Source organism: Pan paniscus, chromosome 1 (assembly GCF_029289425.2).
Source record: "Pan paniscus chromosome 1, NHGRI_mPanPan1-v2.0_pri, whole genome shotgun sequence".
NCBI lineage: Eukaryota > Metazoa > Chordata > Mammalia > Primates > Hominidae > Pan > Pan paniscus.
In genome coordinates this window covers 223,508,044-223,523,426 of record NC_073249.2, presented here as the reverse complement: position 1 = coordinate 223,523,426, position 15,383 = coordinate 223,508,044, and the positions used below count along the sequence as shown (strand labels likewise).

General features: G+C 52.9%; 1 protein-coding gene across 3 annotated transcripts in view; it reads left to right on the top strand.

Annotated features, from left to right (window-relative positions):
* Positions 1 to 15,383, top strand: part of AJAP1 (adherens junctions associated protein 1) — a 147,746-nt gene that overhangs the window by 115,935 nt on the left and 16,428 nt on the right. For 2 of the 3 annotated variants that reach the window (XM_063602186.1, XM_034953870.3), the window contains exons 3-5: positions 2,294 to 2,381; positions 4,716 to 4,961; positions 6,871 to 7,002. In XM_063602186.1, the coding sequence (XP_063458256.1) occupies positions 2,294 to 2,381; positions 4,716 to 4,961; positions 6,871 to 6,943 (407 nt within the window). In that variant the 3' untranslated portion in view covers positions 6,944 to 7,002. Of the gene's footprint in view, positions 1 to 2,293; positions 2,382 to 4,715; positions 4,962 to 6,870; positions 7,003 to 10,265; positions 15,378 to 15,383 lie in introns of those variants that run through there. The other variant, XM_034953873.3, reaches the window with a different exon arrangement.

Here is a 15,383-nt window from a genome sequence, read left to right as displayed (position 1 = left end):
ATCTTTATCATTACCATCATAATCACCATCATCACCATCACCACCATCACCATTATCATCATCACCATCTTTATCATTACCATCATCACCACATCACCATCACCACCATCATCATCACTATTATCATCATCATCATCACCATCACCATCATTATCATTACCATCATCACCATCACCATCAGCAGCAGCAGCAACAACCTCCTTCTGATCACAAGAAGCACAGACACCGGATGAGCACATACGCTTTGTGACAGCATGGCTTTCTCTTGACTGGGCCAGAGGGAGTGTGTGGGTAGAGAGCAAGAGGAGACTGAACAGGCAACCCACCCTCCACAGCTGTCCATCCTTTTCAATCCTTCCTCTGCACATGAGGTCTGAGTTGGGTCTCAGGAAACTTGCCACATAGATAGGGATTACCAGAGCTGGTAGACACTCCATTGTTGGTGGGATTAGGGGTGGTCCCTGTTGCATAACTTAGCTTTCAACTCATTAGCAAACCAACTTGGCGGTCCCAGAGAAGGGACTTGCCCAGAGGTTTACAGCAGGTGCCACAGATGGGGCATAGGTTTATGGGAGGTCATTGGCCAGAACTGCAATGAATGCAGCACCTTTATTCAGGGGGCATCGGAGCAGCTGTTGCCTGTGGGTGAGCAGTACTAGTGCTGCAGGTGCACAGTAGGTGCACAACAAACAGTTCCTGAATCAATGGATAGAAGAAGGCTTGGGAGAGACTCACCATACTCATGTGTTTCCTCCACTGTTTGCCGGATGCTGTTATTCTGTGGATCCTGGAGGAGAATCCCTCGTGAAAAACAAAAATTACCCCCAGAGAGGGGGAAACAGGAAGACAAAGCTTGTTTTCTGGCTGTGCCAATGTTTAATCATTTATGAACAATTTCCCCCATGAGGATCATATCCAGCAGAGAGGTAACATCTGTTTAAGAGACTGTCCTTGGGAGGCCGCCAGAAAAATCTTGACACTGAAACCCGCCATGCTGAAACACGCACATGCAGTGTTCTCACCCCAGCAGCCCAAGAGGTTGGTCAGGTGTGAGGGGCGGGTCTCTGCAAAGCAGACACCAAGATGGAGCCCCAGGCGGAGACAGGACAGTTGCTTGGATCTCAGGTGGAAGGACATGGGGAGATGAGTAGGAGGAGGTGCTGCCACCTGCGGGCTTGGCGGACTCCCTCACTGCCTTGATCTTCCACCTTCTCAGGTGCTAAAGTGGACCTTCCGAGTAACCCTGGCTGGTTGGTAATGTCCCCAGCATCCAGGTCCCAGGAAGGATGTGACAGATGTGTAGTCAGGAGAGAAGGTGGTCTGTGGTAGGGACCAGAGGCAGGAAATGTCGCAGGCCTGCCCTCCTGTCTCCCCAGTCCTGTGTCTGTAGTTAGCGGCAAATGTTGCAGAAGGTTTTGGGACAGAGGTGGGGGACGGGAAAGAATCCCTGCTTTCTGCCATCGTGCGTGTGGGTGTCAGCAAACAGCTCATGACCAGAGCTCTACCTGCCCCACTTCTGAAGTGGCTGGTCCTTCTGTCCCTGTCCTGCCGATTCCAGTGCCCCCCACCTCCCCATTCAGGGATTGGGGCCAGGGCAACAAGGCTAGACCATGGATTCTCCTTTGGGACTGTGGGAAGCATCCGCTGCTGGCCTGAAACTTTCATTCCTGGAACCTCGTGAAGCAGTGAACTTCTTAGCGAGGACTCTGGAAAGAGGAAGATTTCACCCCGTGATCCGGGTCTGTGAGGGTGTCATCCCATGTGCTCTTCTTTTTACCTCCCCAATATGTACTGGCCCATCCTGGCTCCCCCTGGGTCAGGCCAAACCCCGCTCCCACTCACAGGCCAGCACCCTGGAGCTCAGCGTTCCAGAACAGAAGTGCGAGACGGCCCAGGGTGTGAGGGGAGAAAAGGGCCATGGGGAATATTTCACCCAGAGCTGACCTGCCGCCAGGTAGAGGAGGCAGGTGAAGGGCTTGGCAGGTGCAAGAAAGAACACAGCCGCCCATGATCCAGGTCACGGCTTGGAGATTGACAGGGTGGTGGTGGAAGGAGAGAGCCCAGAGCTGGAGCTCCCCCTTCCTGGACCCCGGGTGAGAGCAGCCTCATGCCCGGGGCCTGCAGTCGAGGAGGAGAGAACTGAGCACCTGTCATGCTGCCCTGAGTTCCCCGCTGTGGATGGGACCTGGCATCCCCAGCTGGGTTGGGGGGATGCGCCTCCACCTTTCCCGGCCCCCCTCGCCTCCTGAACCTGGTTTCACGGGTGCCCTCTTCCCTCTTTCCTTCTTTCCAGGTCTGGCTGTCCATCAGATCATCACCATCACCGTCTCCCTCATCATGGTCATAGCTGCTCTCATCACAACTCTTGTCTTAAAAAATTGGTAAGGCTCCTTGGGCCCTTCTGGCCCAGAAATGGGGGACTACCGGGGTCCCTGGGTGGTGAATACAGAAAGGCCCCTACTTTTCAAAGCCAGCCTGTTCTGCTGGCTTCTGCCCCGGGCAGTTCAGCTGCCACAGGCTGCTCACCGTCCAGCGCTGCCCTTTGGCCCGGCCCCTCTCCTGGTTTCCCTGCAGAAGGCCAGCGAGCCCAGCCTTTGTGACAGAGCTTCTCAGGGTGCGTGTGGTCCTGGGTTCCAGATTCTTTCTCTGGATCCAAGTGTCCCTTGGGATGTTGTCCACCCAGAGCACAGTCCCTATATCTTGTCTCCTCTGCCCCTTCCCTGGAAAGGTAGGGATGGGGCCCTTCTGCCAGCACCCAGCAGGGTCCCACGTCCGTCACTCAGGCTCGGTGGCCGGTTGCTGAACCAGCCCTGTTTGTATTCTTCGTTCCTCTCAAAGCCACTCTGTGTGCTGAACTAGGTTACCGCTTTGCTCTAGGCAGCCTGCCTTTGCCTATTTCCTCCTGGAAATTGGCCTACTTTGAGGCCAGCCTTGCTGGGTATACACACCTGATAAGCCCCTGAGAAATCAGGGGACTGCTGGGAGGCCCTGCTGCTCGAAAGCGCCTTGGGGACCTCACCTGCCTGCAGCCACTCCTCCAGCAACTGTGTCTCCTTTCGGCATCCAGGCTTAAAACTCCCTCATAGAATAACAGACCCAAATGGTCCCCTTGCTGCCTGCACACAGCCATATGAATCAGACAAGGCTGATGGTGGAAACCGCATCGGAGCCTCAGAATCACAGGGGAACACAAGAAAGAGAGAGAAAAAGCCAGGCTCTGGGATCAGAGGAGGTGGGACTTCTTGACAGGCTGCAGGAGGGTGGGGGTAGCACAGCCCCACAATAGACCTCCCACTCGGCTAGCGAGGCCTCAAAGCCACCTCCTGATAGGTAGCAAACTGGGACCCCGGGCGTTTTCTGGAGACGGGATGAGAGAACAACACGGAGCTCACAGTAGGGCTTCTTAGGCAGGGGCTGGCCAGAGAAGGGACTTTGGACCCCTGGACTGTGTGGTTGTATGGAAGGACAAATCCCACTGGCCATCTCGGTGAAGGGCTTCATCTCCCCAGAGACAGGGGACTTTGTAGCCTGTTCTGTGACAAGTTGATGACAAGCCTTCATCTTGCTTTTCCCACACTCGAGCTTATAGCAGACCTTCAAAGAGCCCTTTGGGAGAACAGCCCGGGAGGATAGATGAGCAAATCCTATGAACCTCACCTCCCTCTGAGGAAGACTTTGTGGGTGGGGCTGCCCCCTGCGTTTGGCATTCACCTTCTGACTTTGGTGTATGGGGTAGGGGGCTTCTTCTTCAGGAATCAGGATTCCTTTCATTGGGAAAACCAACGCAGGAAATAGCCAAGGCTTAGAAGGAGACGGGCGCATCCCCCCTGCCCCTTGCCTTCGTGCAGCCCCTCCCTGTGCACAGGCCCTGAGCGTGAAGGGGAAGGGGCGGGCAGGGGAAATGGCCCCCAATGCGGGGAGACGTCCTCAGCTCCCCATGCAGCAGGGGAGGGGCCTCCCAGCCAGCCCCCTTGTCCTTCCTGTGCTCTCATCATAGAAGCGGCATCCGGGGGCCTCGATTCTTGCTTCGTCGAGTCCCTGGACAGACGAGGGTGGGAGTCCCATGGTCACTATAAGTGGCCTCTGGAAGCCCCTGTGGTTCAGAGGAACTAGACCATAACAGGCAGGCACGCAGGACACTTCCCTCTGCAGACTTGATCAGGAATGAAGGACAAGCCAGCTCGTCATTTCCAGCTTGTACACGTGCCCCTGGGTGAGGCTGAGGACAGGGGCTTTCTCACTCATCAGCTTTCCCCAAAGACAGGTCCATTGTCCATTCTGAGATGAAGGAACGGACCACCCCAACCTGTACCCAAAGGCTCCCACACACTCTAGGCCCCTCTGGCAGGAAGGACCCACCACAGCTTTTATCCCATCGAGGCATTCGTGGGGAAACTGAGTCAGCATCATGGTCTGACTGATGCTCTTTAGTTAAGCAGGTCCCTAGCTCTGCGGTCACACAGCTCACTACTTACCCCTCATCCTCCCTGCTGTAATAGCCACATTTAAAATTCAAATTTCATTTTTTTTTTAAAAAAAAGAGTTGATTGCTTGATTGTGGTTGATCTTTCTGAAGAGGCTGGGAATTACCGTTTAATATGAAATGATGCGTAGCTCACGCCTGCAAGCGAAAGACCCACAGTGGAAGTCTGGAGTTGTGTTTGTGGGTTTCCGGCCTCTGCCCGTCCCCCCACCCCAAACTCTTTCTCTTCCAGCTGTGCCCAAAGCGGGAACACTCGTCGGAACAGCCACCAGCGGAAGACCAACCAGCAGGAGGAGAGCTGCCAGAACCTCACGGACTTCACCTCGGCCCGGGTGCCCAGCAGCCTGGACATATTCACGGCCTATAACGAGACCCTGCAGTGTTCTCACGAGTGCGTCAGGGCATCTGTGCCTGTGTACACCGACGAGACGCTGCACTCGACGACGGGGGAGTACAAATCCACATTTAATGGAAACCGGTAAGCTTGGGCTCTGCTAGACCCTGCAGCTGTGAAGCTCTTGGTGGTCCTGACCCCCGGGGGCCGGTGTGGCTGAGCTGAGAGCTGTTGGTCGGTTTAGGTCTTCCCTGAGGTCGCTTTGAGGGGCCCAGCCAAGGCGGACAGCTAATTTGGCAAAACGAAAGAGGCAGGGTTGATAGCAACAGGCGTTTAGCTGCTCCCAGAGAATACAGTGGCTGGAATTTCCTTCCAGACCCCTGGACGTGGGCAGTGTCGGGAAATGCATAGTCTCCCAGCCCTCGCTCTGAACCGTCATCCTTCATGCCCCAGAGCCCAAAGGCCAGCCCCATGGTTATCGGTCTCCTAAATATCAACAGATCACAACAGCCCCCCACCAGAGTCAGCGTCTCTAAGCCCCGTCAATAAAATGTCAGCGGCAAATTTAGCAAAAATATCAGATACTCCCAGACCGGAAGTATATTACTAAATGCTCCTCCTTTTTTATTATTCATGTGTAATCCCTCAAAGAAAATGTACCCCACAGCCATCCCTGGGAATATTTTAAAAAACTCTTGAGTCAGCTTTCAAAGGTTTGTCCAGAATTAAATTAAAGTATCAATAAGCATTTTTTTTAAGTGAGCATACATTTATGCATCATTTTGTAAATTAAAAAAAGTCTCCAACAACTTGAAGAAAGGAGAAGGCTGGGATCCATTGTGAGCAATAGAATTAGCAGCCAGGGTAACGCTGCCCCAGGCCCCCAGAAAGGGCTCCCCTGGAACCCAGGGCAAGGTGACTGGACTCGAGTTGTTTTAGAAAGGGCTGGCTGCATGCTCCCTTTCGTTCTGTTTGCTGATTTGTTCAGGGGCCCTGGAGAGGGAGGGCTGCCGGGGCTGCCACATCCATAGTTAATGTGTCTTTGTCCTGTTGGCTAGAATGAGCAGATGTTCCCGAAATACCTTCTGGCCACGCCTCTTCTTGCATGTCCACGTTGCTTTCTGCCATCTGTGATATTCTCTGTCTCAGACGTTCCCTTCCCTTCTGGAGGAGGACAGTGGCGCTCAGAACCTCAGAACTGTTGTTCTAAACCTCAGTGGTTTTACACTCAGACATTTGGGGAGCTCATGGGTGCCATTTATGGGTGCCATTTCAGCCTTCCAGAAGGCTAAGTTCACAAATAACCAGCTAACAGATTTCCAGACTGTTTCACTGAATATGTGGATGTTGGCTTGGACGTGAATCTGGGCCAGCCAGTGCTTGGGCTGTGTGGGTAGAGGGCAGAGGGCCGTGGGCTGGCCTCTGTTGCTTCACTTTTCCCACCTTCTGTACTTGTGTTATGCAGGGAGGTGGGGTGGGGGGCTGTCCAAGAGCAGAGTTGGCACAGCTGGTGCTCTCGCGCCCTGGCATGGAGGCATTGGACGGAACGAGTTCTTGCCTTTTGGCCCAAGGCCATGCTCTGTTGGGTTTCATTGGCCTTGGGAAATGGTAGCTTAGTCTCAAAGGTGACAAAATATGGGCGAGACATTTTGGGAGCCAGGTTCCATCCTTTCTGTCATGTGCAATAAAGTGGGTCAAATCTGCCATCAGAGGCAGAGACCCCAGGCTCTGGGCTAATCCTGCAAATTCAAAAACGAAAATCTGGAGACGGCACAGCCTTCCGGCCTGCACAGCAAAGTGCTCGTGTGCCCAGATCCCTCAGTCTGTGTCCTCCAAAGCCTCCCAGGGTAGAAAGCATTCGTGTGTGAGGACTTCTCCCAGCCACAGGGAATCGGGGGGGGGGGGGGTGGTCCCTTCCTGGCAAGGCCAGGAGTCCACATTAGTGCTTCCTTTCTCAAGAAGCCAGTCCCCACCACAGGCCTGCCCCGGCTTGCCTATCATGTGTCATGGTCATGTACCAGCACGCCAAAGCCCATTTTTCTGTTCACCGCAGACCCTCCTCTTCTGATCGGCATCTTATTCCTGTGGCCTTCGTGTCTGAGAAATGGTTTGAAATCTCCTGCTGACTGGCCGAAGTCTTTTTTACCTCCTGGGGGCAGGGCAGACGCCGTGTGTCTGTTTCACGGTAGGTACCTCTCTTTGGACATTCTGTTTTCGTTCCCTTTCCTCCCCTCCCCACTGCCCTCCCCTGCACTCTTTGGGATCACTGGGAGCTCTTTTAGACATGGCGGGTGGATTTCCAATGGCATCACTTCTCTGAACATGAGCCGGCGGGGGGGCTGGGCTTTTGACCTTGATGTTGGATTTGTTAGAAGTGCCCTCCCCATCCCAGGGGAGGATAGTAACAGACACTCACGCACCCTGATTCCACGTCCTCACCATTCTTATCAGTGCCACTCCTTCCCTCAGGAAGGCCACCACATGCATGGCCTACGTGGCAGGGAAAGTCATTCCCTGAAACAAGCGACAATTACAGCTCTCATTTCCCACAACAGGAGGAGATTAGGACAGCGGCTAGGGAGGCAGGAATCGCGCCTCCATCACATGTCTTTACATCAGGGGAGGGCACAAGGCAGAATTAAAATACAATTTTGAAATATAAAAATAAGAGATAAGAAAGAAAATGATAAAGAAAGAAAGGGAAGAGTTGAGACATCTACTAATTTGAAGCCAGGAACCGGCACCAAAACAGGATGAATTTTCCACGCTCTGCTGGATGGGAACATTTGGTTTGCTTTTAGTGATATTAACTTTAATGCTAACGTTAAATTGCCTCCTTCTGTGCTGAGTCTTCGGAGCACTCGGGCTGCTGAGGGGAGAGAGCATTGCGCCCTCATGGCTGCACATCCCATGCATTCTATAAGCACAGCCCATGGGTGCGACCTGAGGTTTTCGTGTTGTTTTCATGGTTCTTTTCGACGCTGGGCTTTCTACGCATCCTCATCTTGCTTCCTTCCAAAGGTGACCTAAGATCCCTTCCATGAGTAGGGAGCTGTATTTCTAGGATAGAATACCAATATTTGAAAATATTTTTTTCTTACTTTTTGCCCACCATCTGATATGAGGGACAGAATGGACAACGTCCTCAGGGGCCCGCGGACAGGGAAGGTCTGGAGGACTCAGCTGGCTGCACCTTGCTGGGGGCGGGGAACCAGCTGCAGTCAGAGAGGGGAGTGAATCGGTCAGTTCCTCATCCTGGCACTAATGAACTGCATGTTTGCTCCAAATCAAATCTCCAGCCCTCACTCCCTATCCCGAAGCCAACATGTTCTGCCAACTGGCAAAGAAACGTAATTAGATTAGAATATGGGAACCGAGCTGCCCTGCAAGGGCCTTTGCTGCAGCAGGTAAGAGGCGGGTTGTCCCCACCATTCGATGGGGGGATGTGCAGCCTAGAGCATCCATCAGAAGCCAGTGCCTTTGTCTGCCTCACCGCAGCTCCCCTCATGAAGGGAGCCCCTATTGGAGTGCCAACCAAGCTAGCCGCAGGGAGCTGGCTTGCTAGCAGTGTAGTCCGCGACCCGCCTGGTAAAGCCTCTGTAGGGACTGGGTCCTGATGGTTGCCAGCATCTCTGTTATGATTTTTAAAATTTGTTAATGCACAATTCATTGACCTGGGAGCTGCGAGGCCTTAGAGTCGAAGACCCTCACTCCCTTCCGCCAAGAGCCACACACCCACAGAACTGGAGAGGTCAACTCGAGGGGACAGCCCCGTAATACGGATGTTTGCACGGCAGCTCGTGGAACACTTTTTACTTGCCCAGTCCTCCCAGCAATCTCATTTACAAGTGGGGAAACTGAGGCAGTGGGAGGTTAAATGACTTGGCCGAGGTCAGCTCCCTAGGGGAGAGGGGACAGCTTTCTAATGTTTGCACGGCAGCTTATGGAACACTTTTTACTTGCCCAGTCCTCCCAGCAATTCCTTTTACAAGTGGGGAAACTGAGGCAGTGGGAGGTTAAATGACTTGGCCGAGGTCAGCTCCCTAGGGAAGAGGGGACAGCTTTCTAATGTTTGCACGGCAGCTCGTGGAACACTTTTTACTTGCCCAGTCCTCCCAGCAATTCCTTTTACAAGTGGGGAAACTGAGGCAGTGGGAGGTTAAATGACTTGGCTGAGGTCAGCTCCCTAGGGAAGAGGGGACAGCTTTCTAATGTTTGCATGGCAGCTCGTGGAACACTTTTTACTTGCCCAGTCCTCCCAGCAATCTCATTTACAAGTGGGGAAACTGAGGCAGTGGGCGGTTAAATGACTTGGCCGAGGTCAGCTCCCTAGGGGAGAGGGGACAGCTTTCTAATGTTTGCACGGCAGCTCATGGAACACTTTTTACCCGCCCAGTCCTCCCAGCAATTCCTTTTACAAGTGGGGAAACTGAGGCAGTGGGAGGTTAAATGACTTGGCCGAGGTCAGCCAGGTTGTTAGTGGTGGGGCTGGATCACCCGATGGCTGCCTGGCTCCGGGACATCCCCTGCCTACTCCACAGGCCTGAGCCCAGGGATCCTTTTCCATTAGAACAGGAGGCCGCAGCACTGACTTTAAAAAAAATAAAAAGATAAAATAGGGCAAAAAAAAAGTGTTTCATTTACTCATCTGCCCCAGAAAACCTTCGTGTCTCATCAGCCTGGTCCTCCCCTTCCAGCAGCATGGGGCACTGAAGACCCCCCAGAAATACTGTTGGTGGGCTAGCCCTGTGCTGCAGCCCTAGGCAAGGGCAAGAGACATGGGCGCCCCCAGATGGGCCCCAGGTGGACCCCGCTTCCCAACTGTGCCTGAGGAGCTGTTTCAGGACCACCGGCATTTACACAAGGAAACATCTCTGTGTCTAAAGAGCTGACCCCCTCCCTGTGGCTCTCAGGTAGGTCGTCCGCAGAGTTCAGAAGAGCCCGTGAGGCTTACTGAAGGCAGCTGCGCTCAGCCTGGGAATCTGCCGACACGAAGCCACGGCCCACTCCTGGTGGCCTCCTGAAGTAGCTGTGGACCAGGAGGGCTATGCACACAGCCTCGTTAGTCCTTGATAAATGCTTATAAGATTCTGTTGCCGATTGCGGGACAGACCGTTTACCACTCACTAGGATGAAAGCGTTGGGATTCTAAGTATCCCCTGAATCTTGCAATTAATGCCTGGACATGAGCATCGGGTGCAGAATAGCCAGAAACATCTCTCAGATTTTCTGGGGTACTTATTGTCCCTAAATAAATAGCAATTAATACTAAAACATTTAATTAAGGTTTAAGAGCCAGTGGAGCTCTTTCTCTCTCGCATAGCTGGGAAGCCTCTCCAAATGCATTTTTAATGATGATGCAGCCGTTTGTTACCACACCATTGTCTTCTCAGTCTAATCCGTGTGCGCGTTTGGGATCCAAAGTCAGCCAAGTTCGTTTTCCTGCAGGCGGTTGTCCGGAATGCCAGTGGCTCCTGGGCAGATGTGCACCCCAGATTCAGCCTTCGTGATAGATTCCAACACGTTCTTGCCTCAGACCACCTTTGTGGTGGGGCCAGATTGCTCTGGGCAAAGTGAAGCTGGCCTTTATGCTCCAAGGAAGGGGGCCTCGAGAGCAGGCCTGCATTGGCTCTCGGACTAATTCGCGATCATCTTTCATACAGCAGGTACACTTCAGCAAACCTCGTTAATGTTGATCTCTTTCCCTTTGCCAAGGCCGCTTCATTCTGAACGGAGCCTGCAAAGTCATAAAAGCTCTTGAATCCGAAGCAAGTGAGAAATAAATCATGCACTATTATTATTTTCAAAAACACATTGATCACTAATAAAAAATAAGAAGTGTACCTGTGCCTTCCCACTTTGTTCTTCCAAAATATGCATTAATAGAATATCAAACTTTTGTTATTCAAAGGAGCCTGTTTTTCAAAGCGACATCCATACCTTTCTGGAAGCTGTGCTTGCTGAGCTGAGAACAGTACCACGAAAACTTTGAGAGAAAGTAGCCACTTGAGATTGTCAAGAAATTCTGCTCTGCCCCAGGGACACCTGGCGGTAGCCTGTTTGCTCTTTATTTATGTATTTATTTTATGTATGTATGTATGTATGTATGTATTTTTTGCAAAAGCAGACAGTGGTCATTACACCCAGTGAGCCACTGTGAAACATGCAGCCCCATAGGGCCAGGCTGGCGGAGAATCTCCTTCCAGGCAGCAGAGGGCAGAATTTATCCCAGATCCCGATCTGGAAGATGGCTTTGCAAGATACATACAGCTTCCCTTTTTGCCCAGGGAACCTAGGGTGGACATTCACCTTCAGCCACGTTATTTTCCAGCCATGGGGTCCAGGCCCCACCTTATCTGTCTTTCCCAGCTGGCCTGGGATCCTCAGTCCTTCTCTGGGCTTAGTGCCAAGATGAGAGGCTCACGTGCTAAGTGTGGCACAGAAAAACACAAGCAGCTGAAGTTTGAGCAACAGAGTTTTGGCAGAGCATGGACAACATGAGAGCCTCCTCCTGGGCCAGGGGCTGTGACCACACCTTGGTCTTGCAGGAAACCTCTCCACCCTCTACAAAGCCAGCATGGCTCTGGAAATGGTCATTCAAGGTGCATGATTGGCGCCATCTCTCTCTCTCTCTCTCTCTCTCTCTCTCTCTCTCTCTCTTCTCTCTGTCTCTCCCCCCTCTCCCTCTCTCTCTCTTTTCCATCCTGAGACACAGAGTAGAGAGAGATGCCTGTAGTCTTGGAAGAGACTCCCTTCCCTGCATAGCCGGGGATGTCTGGCATAGGCTGCCACCCACTCGTTGATCCTCCATGTCGTGTCTGTGGCTCCCTGCATCAGCATCTACCTGCAGGCAGTCCCCAGAGGTTGTTTCATGCCATTAGGGATGGGTCTTAGGGACTGAGGACAAAACTGCTTCACACCTCTGCCGCGTCTCTGAGCCTCATCCAGTGTTTTGATTCCCTACTCTGGGCCAGGCACAGAACTGGAACCTGCATGAACCAATGGTGAACGGGCAGGAGACCCCCGTTCTCAGGGGGCTGTGGTGCCAGCAGGGGATGCCTTGCACATCTGCCCAAATAAAGCTCGATGCAGATGGTCCCATACTGAAGATGTCACCGAGCAAGTGCTGCAGGAGACAGAAGTAAAATAGGGGACGTGTGTAGGAAGGAATGGGGCATCCAAGAGGCCCTCCCCAGGAAGGTGTTCTTTCCAGCCAAAACCTGAAGGATTTGAGGCTTGAGATTTGCAACTTGAAATCAGGGAACCTGGAACGTAGAGAGGAAGAAGAAGAGGAAGAGTGAGGTGGAAAGGCGGCCAGGACCCAGTGCAGAAGGATCTGATGAGCCAGCATGGGAAGTGCAGGAGGCTTTTTTCCTTTTTTTTTTTGAGACGGAGTCTCGCTCTGTCGCCCAGGCTGGAGTGCAGTGGCTCGATCTCAGCTCGCTGTAACCTCCGCCTCCACCTTCACACGGGAGACTTTCACATGGGAAAGTGGCAGGATAAAGTCTACATGGGAACACCTCCGGAGCACAGCCAGACAGACGCAAGGGTTGGAAGCTGCTCCTCCGGCCTTTATTCTCCTGTTTAAGGTCAGGATTAAGGATTGGAAAGCAGCTGGGGCCACGGTTCAGGCAGGAAACTATTCTTATTAAGGTGGCAGCCATATGACTTATGGTCCAACCCTGAACACATTCCAGAGCAAAAGGTTGGCCTTGTGAGTAATCAATGATCAGGGAACACAGGGACAGCAGCTTACAACCGGTGACAGTCCCAGGACACTGGGACCCAGTGTAGGGTCTCCAAGACTAGCTTCTGGTGGCCCCAGGATTTTTATCTCCCTTTTAAGAAAAATTGTAATTGTAGTAAATATATGTAACATAAAATTTACCATTTTAGGCCAGGCACGGTGGCTCACACCTGTAATCCCAGCACTTTGGGAGGCTGAGGCCGGCGGATCACCTGAAGTCAGGAGTTTGAGACCAGTCTGACCAACATGGCAAAACCCCATCTCTACTAAAAATACAAAAATTAGACGGGTGTGTGGTGTGCGCCTATAATCCCAGCCACCAGGGAGGCTGAGGCAGGAGAATCGCTTGAACCCAGGAGGCGGAGGTTGCAGTGAGCTGAGATCGTGCCACTGCACTCCAGCCTGGGTGACAGTCTCAAAAAAAAAAAAAAAAAATTACCATGTAACCATTTATGCGTGTCTAGTTCAATGGCATGAGTGCCTTTACCGTCCTGCGCAGGCATCTTCACAAGCCAGCTCTTCACCTCCTTCCGTCACCCAGTATTAAAACTCCGCACCCACTCAACACTCACTCCCCGTCTCCCCCCATCCTCTGGCCCCCCATTCTACTCTTTGTCTCTGTGGATTTGGTAGCTCTGGTACTTCCTGTAAGTAGAATCATAGAGCATTCGTCTCTACATTTTTTAACTTCCAAAAAAATTACCAAGATGGACATATAAGAGGGATATTTCTCTCTGTGTTGTAATAATTACTTCATTTTTTAAGCCCCTCTTCCCCAAATCCGGGGAATGTGGAAGAGGTGGGCAGGGGTGGGGCACAGCTGGAGTAAGGCTACCAAGAGTGATCCGGCGCTAACCCAAAGGCACGTCCCCTTTCTTTTCTTTTTTCTTTTTTCTTTTCTTTCTTTCTTTTTTTTTTTTTTTTTGTGGGACACAGCTTCACTCTGTTGCCCAGGCTGTAGTGTAGTGGTGCCATCTCGGCTCACTGCAACCTCTGCCTCCCGGGTTCAAGTAATTCTCTGCCTCAACCTCCCAGGTAGCTGGGATTACAGGTGTGCGCCCCCATGCCTAATTTTTGTATTTTCACTAGAGATGGGGTTTCACCATGTTGGCTAGGATGTCTCCTTTCTTTACATGCAGTGAACCCTGTGCCCACAGCAGCTGGTCTTCCCACAGTAGCTGAGCGGACACTCCACTGTAGCCTCATGGAGTTGTCCACACGGGTGTCATTTGGAGGCAGCAAGCAGGAAGGTGACTCCCAGAGCCCAGCCTCTTGTCCAGGTGCAGAGGGGTCCAGGGAAAGATCCAGCCCCTCACCTCCACCTTCAAATGAGTAGACTCTGGCACACTGAGTCTCCTGGAGATGATCAGAGATGCAGTGCTGATGATCAGGGATGCAGTGCTGTGCAGGAGGAGCTGTTCTGGGGCCTGCCAGCCTCACTGTCCACTCCTGGGATGTGTCCCTCAGAAGGCAGGCATGTCCCACCTGGGGCCCCTCCTCCCCAGTCCCAACCAGAATCACTGCGGTGGGCTCAGTTGATTCAGGAGAGAGAAAGCCGCACCCTTGTCTTTGGGAAGAACTGGGGAATGGACCCAGGACTGGCAGTCACTGACCTCACCTGGGGAGCTCTGAAAACCCACATTCACAAACACTACCCCGAGACCCTGATTCCAGGTCTCCAGAGGTGGGCCTGGGAATCTGTATTTCTGCTAAGCTCCAACGATGACAATGACGGAGCCGGTCTGGCTGCATGCTATGCATGCAGCTGCTGGAAAAATTCTAGAGCTCCCACTGGGTGTTTTTCCGACTTCATTTTCGGATCAGCGGGTACCCCCGCCCCATCCTACCACTTTCTGATATGTGTCATCTGCACAGATGAGGATGCGGTAGCATTTTCTTTCTACTGTTGAGGGTCCTGATTGCCTGTAGTTGAAAGGAGCTCTGAGTGACAGCAGAGGGACCCAGACAGCACCCCATCCCTGTGACGGAGACGCAGCTTTGGGCAGAAGGTCCCCAGATGGGACCGTGACGTGTTCCAGCTCACCTGGCCATGCCCGGGGTGACTCTCTGAGGGATGCTGACCTACTGGGGGTTCTCACTCAGCCAGGGAGACTGCATTTTCCATTTTCCGAGGCTCGGGCTGGCTGGGTGGGAGCCGCCCCTTCTCAGCCTGCCCGCTGAAGGTGGCAATCGCAGTCAGCACACCTGACCTGTGCCCAGGTGGGACTCGCCTTCTCTCTCTTCGGCAAGATCACCTCTGGGGAGATGCGGGAGGTGGATTTTCTGATGCAGTCCATTTATCTCTCCCAAATTCTGGCCTCGGGGATCCTGCAGCTGAGCAGTGGACAGAAACAGACTCCTGTTCTTCCCGCAGCACAGGAGTGGAGCAGGCCCCACGCCACCCTCCACGAGAGGAAACTGGACAGAGAGTGAGAGCAGGGCTGCCACACGCAGGCCCCCTGACATGCACGCCTGGGACCGGATGCCCCGGCACCCCCACCATGAGTTAGCGGAGGGGGTGGTCCCAGCCCCTGGTAGCAAGCTCAGAGCTCTGTAGATGACCAGAATTCCACAAGGTTCAGGCTCCCACTTCATACCCTTGGGATTCCCAGTGTTTCTTCCAGTTCCTGCTGACCAGTTCTAGTGAGGCCTTGTCCACGTTCCAAGGACCCCTCCGTGTCAGTGAACCGATAAAGGGAGCGATCGGGCTCTGCATGCGGGGGTGCTGCGTGTGGGGGTCCCGGTCGACCGAGAACCCCACGGACTTGTCGCGCCCTCGGCGTGCTGCCATTTAATCTCTTCTTGTTTTCTTTCCACAC